The sequence below is a fragment of the Narcine bancroftii genome, chromosome 5 (genome assembly GCF_036971445.1).
Source record: "Narcine bancroftii isolate sNarBan1 chromosome 5, sNarBan1.hap1, whole genome shotgun sequence".
Lineage (NCBI taxonomy): Eukaryota > Metazoa > Chordata > Chondrichthyes > Torpediniformes > Narcinidae > Narcine > Narcine bancroftii.
In genome coordinates, this window is record NC_091473.1 from 347,606 (window position 1) to 361,132 (window position 13,527).

At 58.1% G+C, this 13,527-nt stretch overlaps 1 protein-coding gene across 1 annotated transcript; it reads left to right on the forward strand.

The window, feature by feature from the left end:
* Positions 1-902: 902 nt before the first annotated feature.
* Positions 903-11,550, forward strand: LOC138763008 (transmembrane protein 43-like; the record flags this gene model as incomplete). Its single annotated transcript, XM_069936488.1, has 5 exons — positions 903-1,031; positions 1,354-1,428; positions 1,606-1,707; positions 5,878-5,995; positions 11,006-11,550. Coding segments are annotated over 5 exons (624 nt in total), but the record flags the coding sequence as incomplete, so codon positions are not given.
* Between the last annotated feature and the right edge of the window lie 1,977 nt (positions 11,551-13,527).

The window sequence follows — 13,527 nt, forward strand, 5'->3', positions numbered from 1 at the left end:
TAGAGATACAGAGATCAGTTCTACAGTGTTACAGACAGCAACAGCAGCTGGGACTGGAACAGGACAACCTGGAAAGCATGTGGAAAACCCCATTTGGAAGACAGGTTGTGAGTACTTAGTTCAGCCTGGTCAAAGCCCTTGTGGTTCATGCAAGAGTAGAGGACTGGCTGTCTAATGTTTCACTTGGAATAAGTGGAACAGAAAGGAACTCTGTGGTGACCTGAAAGAAAGAGGTTATCATCTGGAGAACCCTGAGGGGGCAGGTTTCGTCAGCAAGATACTGAAGTGGCTGATGGAAGTAAATCAGTTGTGGCTGTTCTGGAACAGCAAACTCTCACTCTCAAATCCGACAAGAACCTTCCTGAGCGGTAACCACTTACCTTTCAAACACTAAAGCCTGGTGAACTTGATAAATGTTTAATTCTGTGAACAGTATAAGAATTGCCTGCAACCAGTGAACTTGAAGGAATGAGAAGTGAGATTGGACTGTGAACCAAAGAACTTTTCGGAACTTACACACACATTACATACATGTGCGCTTAGAATTAGAATGGGGTTAGGTTGAGTCAATTGTGATAAGTTAAAATGTGATTCTGTTTTCATGTTTAAAGATAATTAAAAGCAACTTTTGTTTAAGTAACCATTTGTCTTGGTGAATATCTATTGCTGCTGGGTTTTGGAGTCCTCTGGGCTTGTAGCGAACCCTTGTTTGCTCTTTCAAATACGCAACGTGAAATATAAATGCCCCTTGCATCCATGGCAGCAGCAGCTAAGGGGCTTGTTCGATATACGGCATTGTTACAAGGCTAGGATCCATCAGGTACACTGCACTCAGCCAACTTACAAAGACTTTCTTCTTGGTGTGAGTCATGGGGAGGGTCACCTTCAATCTTCTCTTTTAAATTCTAGGACTAATTGAGAAAATTCAAAGCTTCAGGAGGGTTCCTTTGTCTAAGTTTGGGGCGCCCCACGCAGATATCACCGTTCTTGACGATCACTTCTATCATAGCAGAAACCCCAGGAGCCCAGAGGTGAGTAGTCCTCATCTCACACACACGCCCCCCCCCCCCCCCCCCCCATTGCAGATCCCCCTGTTGCCTCTTTCCCCACACCCCCCCACCAAACAACCTGGAAGGCTGGTTCATTCTGAACCTCCGGTCTCTGAATGATGTGTTGGTGTGTATCAGGCTGCTTGCCCTGGGTCAGGTGAGTGGAGGTGTTAAACCCTCCCAGCCCTGACACCGCCTTGGTCTCACTGACACAGAGGGAGGTTATCATAGTGCCAAACCACTCTACTTCCGATCTCCGACGTGTTGTGATTTTTCACTTGCACTACAACTCTTCTTTTCCTAGGTTGGGGATGTTCGTGTATCCTTCCATTACGCCGGGCTCAGTGGGCAGTGGTCCTTCCTGGGGCAGCCAGATGTGGTAGGTTGGCCTGCGCGCGCCCCACCAGCTGCTTTTGCTTCCGTGCGGCTAAGTCCCCATCCTGGACCAGACCCAGCCACAGCGTTGTGCCCTGCTGGCTGATCCTCAGAGTCCCAGCTGTACAGCGCAGTCTACAGCTGTGTGTTCCACCACCTCTGGTGCGTTTGCTTCCTGCAGGTGACCGTTGTGGCTCAACAGAAAACCAACATGCTGGCTCCATACCAGACGTGGGCAGGGAACCTTCTGGAACTACTGTACGAAGAACAACTCTCGGCCATGGTCAGTAGTGAAATGGTTAACAGCGTATTGATTGAATTGAATGTTTAATTGTCATGGGTACCAAGATACAGTGAGAAGCTGTGGGTGTTATCCAGGCAAGTCAGCTCGTATAGGAGACAATGCAATACAAATAAATTAATTAACAAATGTGGGGACTAGAATGTAGAACGTAACAGCATTACAGTACAGAATATTCAGCCCATAATGTGGTGCGGACCTATGTAAACCTACTCCCAGAGCTCTCCAATGTTACAATGTCCAATGTAGGGTGGAGAGAAGACCAGGTAAATGCGCTTGGCATCTGTGAGAAGTGTGTTCAACACGATAACGGCAGGAATGGAGCTGTCCTTTTGACTGCAGCTACATTTTCCCCGGCTTGTGTTCAACAGCGACGGGGGTCCTTCTTGAGGAATGATTGATGTCACCTGCATACACAGATGCACGCATACAGACACACTTCCTATTGGTCAAGCACTCAGCAGTTCACTGCAGTGTCAGCCGTTGTCAAAGACAGCTGAGAGCTGCCGAATATTCCAATTGGTCCATCAACTGCCAATCACTCCCTGCAGTGAGTTACATCCACAATCCCACCCATTCACCTGGAAGGAAACAAAAACTTGTTGAATGCACTCCTGCTGTGCCTCTTGCCAAGGCAGGGGGTTCCCTGGTCCCCGGAGGATGGGGGTTCTCTGGTGAATGGTGGACGCTGGAAGATGGGGGTTTACCTGGTCACCGGAGGATGGGGTTCCCTGGACAACTTGTAAGGGTGTCCCTGGTGGATGGGGCTTCCCTGGTGGATGGGGCTTCCCTGGTGGATGGGGCTTCCCTGGTGGATGGGGCTTCCCTGGTGGATGGGGCTTCCCTGGTGGATGGGGCTTCCTGGTGGATGGGGCTTCCCTGGTGGATGGGGCTTCCCTGGTGGATGGGAGCTTCCCTGGTGGATGGGGGGGTTCCCTGGTGGATGGGGGGGTTCCCCTGGTGGATGGGGGGGTTCCCCTGGTGGATGGGGGGGTTCCCCTGGTGGATGGGGGGGGTTCCCCTGGTGGATGGGGGGGTTCCCCTGGTGGATGGGGGGGTTCCCCTGGTGGATGGGGGGGTTCCCCTGGTGGATGGGGGGGTTCCCCTGGTGGATGGGGGGGTTCCCCTGGTGGATGGGGGGGTTCCCCTGGTGGATGGGGGGGTTCCCCTGGTGGATGGGGGGGTTCCCCTGGTGGATGGGGGGGTTCCCCTGGTGGATGGGGGGGTTCCCCTGGTGGATGGGGGGGTTCCCCTGGTGGATGGGGGGGTTCCCCTGGTGGATGGGGGGGTTCCCCTGGTGGATGGGGGGGTTCCCCTGGTGGATGGGGGGGTTCCCCTGGTGGATGGGGGGGTTCCCCTGGTGGATGGGGGGGTTCCCCTGGTGGATGGGGGGGTTCCCCTGGTGGATGGGGGGGTTCCCCTGGTGGATGGGGGGGTTCCCCTGGTGGATGGGGGGGTTCCCCGGGTGGATGGGGGGGTTCCCCGGGTGGATGGGGGGGTTCCCCGGGTGGATGGGGGGGTTCCCCGGGTGGATGGGGGGGTTCCCGGGTGGATGGGGGGGTTCCCCGGGTGGATGGGGGGGTTCCCCGGGTGGATGGGGGGGTTCCCCGGGTGGATGGGGGGGTTCCCCGGGTGGATGGGGGGGTTCCCCGGGTGGATGGGGGGGTTCCCCGGGTGGATGGGGGGGTTCCCCGGGTGGATGGGGGGGTTCCCCGGGTGGATGGGGGGGTTCCCCGGGTGGATGGGGGGGTTCCCCGGGTGGATGGGGGGGTTCCCCGGGTGGATGGGGGGGTTCCCCGGGTGGATGGGGGGGTTCCCCGGGTGGATGGGGGGGTTCCCCGGGTGGATGGGGGGGTTCCCCGGGTGGATGGGGGGGTTCCCCGGGTGGATGGGGGGGTTCCCCGGGTGGATGGGGGGGTTCCCCGGGTGGATGGGGGGGTTCCCCGGGTGGATGGGGGGGTTCCCCGGGTGGATGGGGGGGTTCCCCGGGTGGATGGGGGGGTTCCCCGGGTGGATGGGGGGGTTCCCCGGGTGGATGGGGGGGTTCCCCGGGTGGATGGGGGGGTTCCCCGGGTGGATGGGGGGGTTCCCCGGGTGGATGGGGGGGTTCCCCGGGTGGATGGGGGGGTTCCCCGGGTGGATGGGGGGGTTCCCCGGGTGGATGGGGGGGTTCCCCGGGTGGATGGGGGGGTTCCCCGGTGGATGGGGGGGTTCCCCGGGTGGATGGGGGGGTTCCCCGGGTGGATGGGGGGGTTCCCCGGGTGGATGGGGGGGGTTCCCCGGGTGGATGGGGGGGTTCCCCGGGTGGATGGGGGGGTTCCCCGGGTGGATGGGGGGGTTCCCCGGGTGGATGGGGGGGTTCCCCGGGTGGATGGGGGGGTTCCCCGGGTGGATGGGGGGGTTCCCCGGGTGGATGGGGGGGGTTCCCCGGGTGGATGGGGGGGTTCCCGGGTGGATGGGGGGGTTCCCCGGGTGGATGGGGGGGTTCCCCGGGTGGATGGGGGGGTTCCCCGGGTGGATGGGGGGGTTCCCCGGGTGGATGGGGGGGTTCCCCGGGTGGATGGGGGGGTTCCCCGGGTGGATGGGGGGGTTCCCCGGGTGGATGGGGGGGTTCCCCGGGTGGATGGGGGGGTTCCCCGGGTGGATGGGGGGGTTCCCCGGGTGGATGGGGGGGTTCCCCGGGTGGATGGGGGGGTGCCCCGGGTGGATGGGGGGGTGCCCCGGGTGGATGGGGGGGTTCCCCGGGTGGATGGGGGGGTTCCCCGGTGGATGGGGGGGTTCCCCGGGTGGATGGGGGGGTTCCCCGGGTGGATGGGGGGGTTCCCCGGGTGGATGGGGGGGTTCCCCGGGTGGATGGGGGGGTTCCCCGGGTGGATGGGGGGGTTCCCCGGGTGGATGGGGGGGTTCCCCGGGTGGATGGGGGGGTTCCCCGGGTGGATGGGGGGGTTCCCCGGGTGGATGGGGGGGTTCCCCGGGTGGATGGGGGGGTTCCCCGGGTGGATGGGGGGGTTCCCCGGGTGGATGGGGGGGTTCCCCGGGTGGATGGGGGGGTTCCCCGGGTGGATGGGGGGGTTCCCCGGGTGGATGGGGGGGTTCCCCGGGTGGATGGGGGGGTTCCCCGGGTGGATGGGGGGGTTCCCCGGGTGGATGGGGGGGTTCCCCGGGTGGATGGGGGGGTTCCCCGGGTGGATGGGGGGGTTCCCCGGGTGGATGGGGGGGTTCCCCGGGTGGATGGGGGGGTTCCCCGGGTGGATGGGGGGGTTCCCCGGGTGGATGGGGGGGTTCCCCGGGTGGATGGGGGGGTTCCCCGGGTGGATGGGGGGGTTCCCCGGGTGGATGGGGGGGTTCCCCGGGTGGATGGGGGGGTTCCCCGGGTGGATGGGGGGGTTCCCCGGGTGGATGGGGGGGTTCCCCGGGTGGATGGGGGGGTTCCCCGGGTGGATGGGGGGGTTCCCCGGGTGGATGGGGGGGTTCCCCGGGTGGATGGGGGGGTTCCCCGGGTGGATGGGGGGGTTCCCCGGGTGGATGGGGGGGTTCCCCGGGTGGATGGGGGGGTTCCCCGGGTGGATGGGGGGGTTCCCCGGGTGGATGGGGGGGGTTCCCCGGGTGGATGGGGGGGTTCCCCGGGTGGATGGGGGGGTTCCCCGGGTGGATGGGGGGGTTCCCCGGGTGGATGGGGGGGTTCCCCGGGTGGATGGGGGGGTTCCCCGGGTGGATGGGGGGGTTCCCCGGGTGGATGGGGGGGTTCCCCGGGTGGATGGGGGGGTTCCCCGGGTGGATGGGGGGGTTCCCCGGGTGGATGGGGGGGTTCCCCGGTGGATGGGGGGTTCCCCGGTGGATGGGGGGGTTCCCCGGTGGATGGGGGGTTCCCCGGTCCCCTGGAGGATGGGGGGGTTCCCCGGTGGATGGGGGGGTTCCCCGGTCCCCTGGAGGATGGGGGGGTTCCCCGGTCCCCTGGAGGATGGGGGGGTTCCCCGGTATCCTGGTAGGGGTGTCCCCAGCCACTGGTGAGGGAGAGAATTGCTGAAGCATAATAATAGGCATTGTGGGAAGATGCTGTGGTGTGTGTTGGGAATGCAGGTTTGGGGGGGTGGGTCAGTGCGGGTACTGGCTGTGTTTGGGTCGTGAGCCCTGTGAATCTCTGCATTGCAGGAGGTTTTTGAGAAGGAGCATGCTGCCAACTCGGCCCTGACCTGGGCACTTCGCCTCGTGGGGTGGCTCCTCATGTTCCTGGGCCTCAAGCTGATGACACGGATCCTGCATACTCTGGGTGAGCCCAGTGACATTCTGTCAGCACGCCATCACGTCCCGATACCATGTTCCCAACACAGAGCAAGACTGTTCAGCTCCCTGTCCCATTCCACCATGACTATGAGCTGGAAATGAGACATAGTCATGTCGTCTGGGGAATGCTCTGCAGGTGGGGCAGCGGCTGTGGGAAGGATGCTGACCTTTCCTCAGAGTAGAAAGGGAGGGGCGCAGTTTGGAGTTGCAGAGCGGGTTTCCTCCGAGATGCGCAGGTTGATGGAGTAATTGGCTTGAATGTATGGTGAGAGGGAGTGTATGGAGGGAGTTGATGGGAATGTGGGAGAATGCAATGAAGTGAGTATGAATGGGTGGTTGAGGGCTGGAAGGGACTTGACAGACTGAAGGGCCTGTTTCTGTGCTATTGCATATAGCTTTAAAGATAATATCCCCAATGGGTGAGATGAAGTGGGTTCTTGTGGAGTTGTGCTTTGCTGAGATCATTGCTGTTGATTAGAGCACAGGCAGGGAGAGTTCCAGGCTTTTGCTCTTGGCTGATCCGCATCTTCAAGTTGTTCAGGGCAGGGGTCTTTATACTCCCAGAGGAGTGGAAAATCGTAAATGTCACCCCCCGCCACCACCACCATTCAAGAAGTGATGGAGGCAGCAGAAAGAAAATTATAGAACAGTTAAACTGACATCAGTTACTGGGAAGATGTTGGAGTTGATTGTCAAGGATATTGTATTGGAGTACTTGGAGATACATACAAGACAGGTTGTGAGTACTTAGTTCAGCCTGGTCAAAGCCCTTGTGGTTCATGCAAGAGTAGAGGACTGGCTGTCTAATGTTTCACTTGGAATAAGTGGTTTACTTAAGGGAAAATCTTGCTTGACAAGCCTATTGGAATTCTTTGAGGAAGTGACAAGTAGGCTGAATAAAGGGAGATGCAATGGGCGTTGTATACTTGGATTTTCAAAAGGTCTTTGACAAGATGCCACACGAGGCTACTTAAGATAAAAGCCCATGGCATAACAGGAAATGTTCTAGTGTGGTAGAGCATTGGCTGATTGTTAGAAAGCAGAGCGTTGGAATCCAACATTTGTGTGACGGGGTGGAGGGGGGCTGTGAGACGGGGTGGAGGGGGGCTGTGAGACGGGGTGGAGGGGGGCTGTGAGACGGGGGGGAGGGGGCTGTGTGATGGGGGAGGGGGCTGTGTGATGGGGGAGGGGGCTGTGTGATGGGGGAGGGGGCTGTGTGATGGGGGAGGGGGCAGTGTGATGGGGGAGGGGGCTGTGTGACGGGGGAGGGGGCTGTGTGACGGGGGGGAGGGGGCTGTGTGACGGGGGGAGGGGGCTGTGTGACGGGGGGGAGGGGGCTGTGTGACGGGGGGGAGGGGGCTGTGTGACGGGGGAGGGGGCTGTGTGACGGGGGAGGGGTCTGTGTGACGGGGGAGGGGTCTGTGTGACGGGGGAGGGGTCTGTGTGACGGGGGAGGGGTCTGTGTGACGGGGGAGGGGTCTGTGTGACGGGGAGGGGTCTGTGTGACGGGGGCTGTGTGACGGGGGGAGGGGGGCTGTGAGACGGGGGGGAGGGGGGCTGTGAGACGGGGGGGAGGGGGGCTGTGACGGGGGGGAGGGGGGCTGTGTGACGGGGGGAGGGGGGCTGTGTGACGGGGGGAGGGGGGCTGTGTGACGGGGGGGAGGGGGGCTGTGTGACGGGGGGAGGGGGGCTATGTGACGGGGGAGGGGGTCTATGTGACGGGGGAGGGGGTAGGCTGCTAGTTGCTAGTGGTGTTCCATACGGGTCGGTGTTGGGGCCGCTTCTTTTTATGTTGTATATTCCTGATTTGATAATGGAATGAATGGGTTTGTGGCCAAGTTTGCAGATGATACGAAGGTAGGTGGAAGAGTAGGTGGTGTTAAGGAAACTGGGAGGCTGCAGAAGGACTTAGACAAATTAGGAGAATGGGGAGAGAGGCAGCAAATGAAATACAATGTCGGTAAGTGTATGGTCATCCATTTTGGTAGAAAAAAAACAAATGGGGAGACTGTTTTCTAAATGGGGTGAAATTATAAAATATCCAGATGCAAAAGGACTTGGGAGTCTTCGTACAGGATAGCCTGAAGGTAAACTTGCAGGTTGAGACATGGCGGTAAAGAAGCCAAATGCAATGCTGGCGTTGAATTCAAGAGGAATAGAATATAAGAGCAGGGATGTGATGTTGAGGCTCTATAAGGAACTGGTGAGGCCTCACTTGGAGTATTAGGAAAAGATATGCTGACATTGGAGAGGGTTCAGAGGAGATTCGCTCAGATGATTTTGGAAATGAAAGGCTAATCATGTGAGGAGTGTTTGACAGCTCTTGGCCTGAATTTAGGAGAATGTGGTGGGGGTTGGGGGGTGGAATATCGATTTCATTGAAACATTTTGAACATTGAAAGGCATTGGCAGATTCGATGTAGAAAGGTTGTTTCCTGCGGTGGGAGAGTCTCAGACAAGAGGTTAAAACTTTAGGATTGAAGGGTATCTGCTTAGAACACAGGAATTTCTTCAGCCAGAGGATGTTGAATTTGTGGAATTTTTTGCCACAGGTGGTCATTGGGTGCATTTAAGGCAGAGATAGCAGCGGTTCCCTGCGTGGAGCGGTTCCCTGCGTGGAGCGGTTCCCTGCGTGGAGCGGTTCCCTGCGTGGAGCGGTTCCCTGCGTGGAGCGGTTCCCTGCGTGGAGCGGTTCCCTGCGTGGAGCGGTTCCCTGCGTGGAGCGGTTCCCTGCGTGGAGCGGTTCCCTGCGTGGAGCGGTTCCCTGCGTGGAGCGGTTCCCTGCGTGGAGCGGTTCCCTGCGTGGAGCGGTTCCCTGCGTGTGGAGCGGTTCCCTGCGTGGAGCGGTTCCCTGCGTGGAGCGGTTCCCTGCGTGGAGCGGTTCCCTGCGTGGAGCGGTTCCCTGCGTGGAGCGGTTCCCTGCGTGGAGCGGTTCCCTGCGTGGAGCGGTTCCCTGCGTGGAGCGGTTCCCTGCGTGGAGCGGTTCCCTGCGTGGAGCGGTTCCCTGCGTGGAGCGGTTCCCTGCGTGGAGCGGTTCCCTGCGTGGAGCGGTTCCCTGCGTGGAGCGGTTCCCTGCGTGGAGCGGTTCCCTGCGTGGAGCGGTTCCCTGCGTGGAGCGGTTCCCTGCGTGGAGCGGTTCCCTGCGTGGAGCGGTTCCCTGCGTGGAGCGGTTCCCTGCGTGGAGCGGTTCCCTGCGTGGAGCGGTTCCCTGCGTGGAGCGGTTCCCTGCGTGGAGCGGTTCCCTGCGTGGAGCGGTTCCCTGCGTGGAGCGGTTCCCTGCGTGGAGCGGTTCCCTGCGTGGAGCGGTTCCCTGCGTGGAGCGGTTCCCTGCGTGGAGCGGTTCCCTGCGTGGAGCGGTTCCCTGCGTGGAGCGGTTCCCTGCGTGGAGCGGTTCCCTGCGTGGAGCGGTTCCCTGCGTGGAGCGGTTCCCTGCGTGGAGCGGTTCCCTGCGTGGAGCGGTTCCCTGCGTGGAGCGGTTCCCTGCGTGGAGCGGTTCCCTGCGTGGAGCGGTTCCCTGCGTGGAGCGGTTCCCTGCGTGGAGCGGTTCCCTGCGTGGAGCGGTTCCCTGCGTGGAGCGGTTCCCTGCGTGGAGCGGTTCCCTGCGTGGAGCGGTTCCCTGCGTGGAGCGGTTCCCTGCGTGGAGCGGTTCCCTGCGTGGAGCGGTTCCCTGCGTGGAGCGGTTCCCTGCGTGGAGCGGTTCCCTGCGTGGAGCGGTTCCCTGCGTGGAGCGGTTCCCTGCGTGGAGCGGTTCCCTGCGTGGAGCGGTTCCCTGCGTGGAGCGGTTCCCTGCGTGGAGCGGTTCCCTGCGTGGAGCGGTTCCCTGCGTGGAGCGGTTCCCTGCGTGGAGCGGTTCCCTGCGTGGAGCGGTTCCCTGCGTGGAGCGGTTCCCTGCGTGGAGCGGTTCCCTGCGTGGAGCGGTTCCCTGCGTGGAGCGGTTCCCTGCGTGGAGCGGTTCCCTGCGTGGAGCGGTTCCCTGCGTGGAGCGGTTCCCTGCGTGGAGCGGTTCCCTGCGTGGAGCGGTTCCCTGCGTGGAGCGGTTCCCTGCGTGGAGCGGTTCCCTGCGTGGAGCGGTTCCCTGCGTGGAGCGGTTCCCTGCGTGGAGCGGTTCCCTGCGTGGAGCGGTTCCCTGCGTGGAGCGGTTCCCTGCGTGGAGCGGTTCCCTGCGTGGAGCGGTTCCCTGCGTGGAGCGGTTCCCTGCGTGGAGCGGTTCCCTGCGTGGAGCGGTTCCCTGCGTGGAGCGGTTCCCTGCGTGGAGCGGTTCCCTGCGTGGAGCGGTTCCCTGCGTGGAGCGGTTCCCTGCGTGGAGCGGTTCCCTGCGTGGAGCGGTTCCCTGCGTGGAGCGGTTCCCTGCGTGGAGCGGTTCCCTGCGTGGAGCGGTTCCCTGCGTGGAGCGGTTCCCTGCGTGGAGCGGTTCCCTGCGTGGAGCGGTTCCCTGCGTGGAGCGGTTCCCTGCGTGGAGCGGTTCCCTGCGTGGAGCGGTTCCCTGCGTGGAGCGGTTCCCTGCGTGGAGCGGTTCCCTGCGTGGAGCGGTTATGAAGATAAAAATACAAAAAGTCCCAAATATATTTTTATTGGGTAATATATATGAAAGATATAAAATTGATATTAGATAAATATCAAGTACAATTTTTGAGTTTAGCAATAGTGGTAGCCAAAAAATGTGTCAGTAACATGGAAAACAGAACATTTATAATGATGGACAGATGGGACAGTGAAATACAAAATTGTATACCATTAGAAAAAAATTACATAGTTTAAGGAATCAGATTGGGAACTTTTATAGGATTTGGGAACCATATATGGAATTAGTTACCAAAAGTCCATCCACACACATCACCCACTCCTCTTAATTAATAATTATACAAAATTGGTAGGAAAATATGAATAGTGATTAATATATAGTTTCGGTGTTTTTCTTTTTCTTTCTGGGGGGAGGGAGATGATGAAATATCAAAAGACTGACAAAAATATTCTCTCTCACTCTCCTCCCTGCCAGTGGACTGGGTGCCGATTGTCCGTGACCTGGTGAGAGTGGGTCTGACGGTGTTGGCGCTATCTGTGGCCACCTCACTGACTCTGCTGACGGTGGCTGTGGGCTGGATCTTCTACCGGCCCCTGGTAGCCCTGCTGCTGATGGTCTTGGCTGCTTTACCCATCCTGGTATCAAAGATGCGTGACCGGCCCAAGATGCTGTGAGACGTGCTGGTGGAGAGGGGGCACAAGGTCTAGTCCAGCAACACATGGACACCCTGTCATCACTGCCTGTCGCTGGGTGATGCCAGTTAACAGCGTCACATAGGAAACCTACAACAAACTTGTTGTCTCACAGCCATTTTCCTCTGCATTTGTGTCCCCAGTAGGGGTCAGGTTTGAACTGTGTGTTGGGGTGGGCTGCAGTTTCCTGTGGTGGACAAATGAAAGTGTGACCATTCCAGTATAGCCACTGGGAGTTCTGTACCGTTTACCTCTTGATGTAGGTTCCAGTTCTGCTTGTGATGGGCAAACTTTCTTAACAAAAAAATAAAACAATCATTGCATTGATGAATGATGCAGATAGTTGTATAAAGATGGAATGTCATCCACTTCAGAAGGTAAAAATAATATCAGATTGTTACCACCTTAAGTCATCCCTATGGCATTGGTGCTCTGGGATTAGTAAGGGATTGCTTAAGGTGGGATCTGAGTGGGAAGGGAAGGTTGAGAATCACTGCTCTCGACCCATTGTTACTGAACTATTTTGCTTGAGAAAAATTGTCATTGGCCCATTTCCTTTGGAGTTGTGCACATAATGAGTCAACGAGGGACGATTAAAACAGTAGTTTTCAAACTTTTTCTTTCCACCGACATCCCACCTTAAGCAATCCCTTACTAATCATAGAGCACCTATGACATAGGGATTATTTAAAGTAGTATGTGAGTGGAAAGGAAAAATTTGAAAGCCACTGATTTAAATGGTGGAAGACTGCAGCGTGATGTGTGCATAGAGACCTGGGAGTGCTTGTGCGTGAATTGCAAAAGGTTGGCTTGCAGGTGCCACAGGTCATCAAGAAGGCAAGTGGAACGTCGGCCTTCATTGCTGAAAGGATTAGTTTTAAGAGCAGGGAGTTTCTGCTGCAACTGTACAGAGGAGTGGGGAGTACTTGATGGGATTCTGTTCTCCCTACTGGAGAAAGAGTAGGCAGGCTTTGGAGGAGGTCCAGAAGAGGTTTACCGGGTTGATTCCAGAAATGAGGGGTTGGTGTGCGAGGACAGATTGGGTAGCCTGCGACTCTACCTGAGTGAAGTTTGGATTGATGAGGGGAGGAGTCTGATAGAAACATATAAAATGATGGAAGGAAGAGATAAGATAGAAGCAAAGAAGTTGTTTCCACTGGCAGGCGAGAGTAGAATTCGGGAACACAGCCTCAAGATTTGGGGTAAATTTAGGACAGAGATGAGGAGGAACTACTTCTCCCAGAGGGGACTGAATGTGTGGAATTCTCTGCCAAGGAAGCAGTAGAGGTCACCTCATTGAATGCATTTAAAATATTTTAGAAGAATGGATGAATTAAGAATTATGGGGTAAAGGATCTGAGTCCATGGCTAGATCAGCCATGACCTTGTTGAATGGCAGAGCAGGCTCGACAGGTCAGATGCCAACTCCTGCTCCCATTTCTTGTGTTTTTAAAGTTGCAAAGTTGGTTACCCTCAATCCCTGAACAGCAGTGAGGGTGACTACACGGACTGCAGCCCCTCATGCCCCACTCTCAACAGCTTATCTGCGATACTGCCACAGTGCACCTCCCGCCAACTGAGGCACGCCCTGAAGGAGCTCCTCGAGTCTGCTGATCTGATTCTGGCCATCCTCCCAGAACTCTCGATTCTCCTCAACACAACCCCTGCTTTCATATGTATGCTGCATCTGTGCCTTGGGGAGAGAATCCCAAAGGCTCAACCCTGTGAAAGAAGAAATTCCTTTGTTTCTATTTTGCATGGGTGGCCCCTTAATCTGAATGGCTCCTGGATTTGTTTCCATTGTTGGGGGAAAATGTCCTTAAGTCATCAGAGCAGAAATAGGATATTTGGCCCATTGAGCATGGCTGATCCATTTTCCCACTCAGCCCCACTGACCAGTCTTCTCCCAAAATCTTTAATGCCCTGGCTAATCAAGAACCAATCAATCTCTGTCTTAAAAGCACCCAATGACCTGTGGCAACAAATTCCAGTTTTACCACCCTCTGGCTAAAGAAATTGCTCTGCAATCTAAGTGGACACCCTTCAATCCTGAAGGTAGGCCCTCTTATCTATGGGAAACAACCTTCCTCCATCTACTCTGCACCCTCAATCCTCTGCACAATGTTGTGCTATAACAGAATCAAGATTGAGATATTGCCTCAGCAGTGAGTGAAGAGGGGAAATCTCACTGGCCTCACAAGAGCGGAAGTGAGGCAGGAGCATTGTAATTGGTGGACAGGAACCAAGGGGGTGGAGTTGGGAGAAGGGGCCAGTAGGTGATTGGCGAACAGGAGCCAAGGGGGT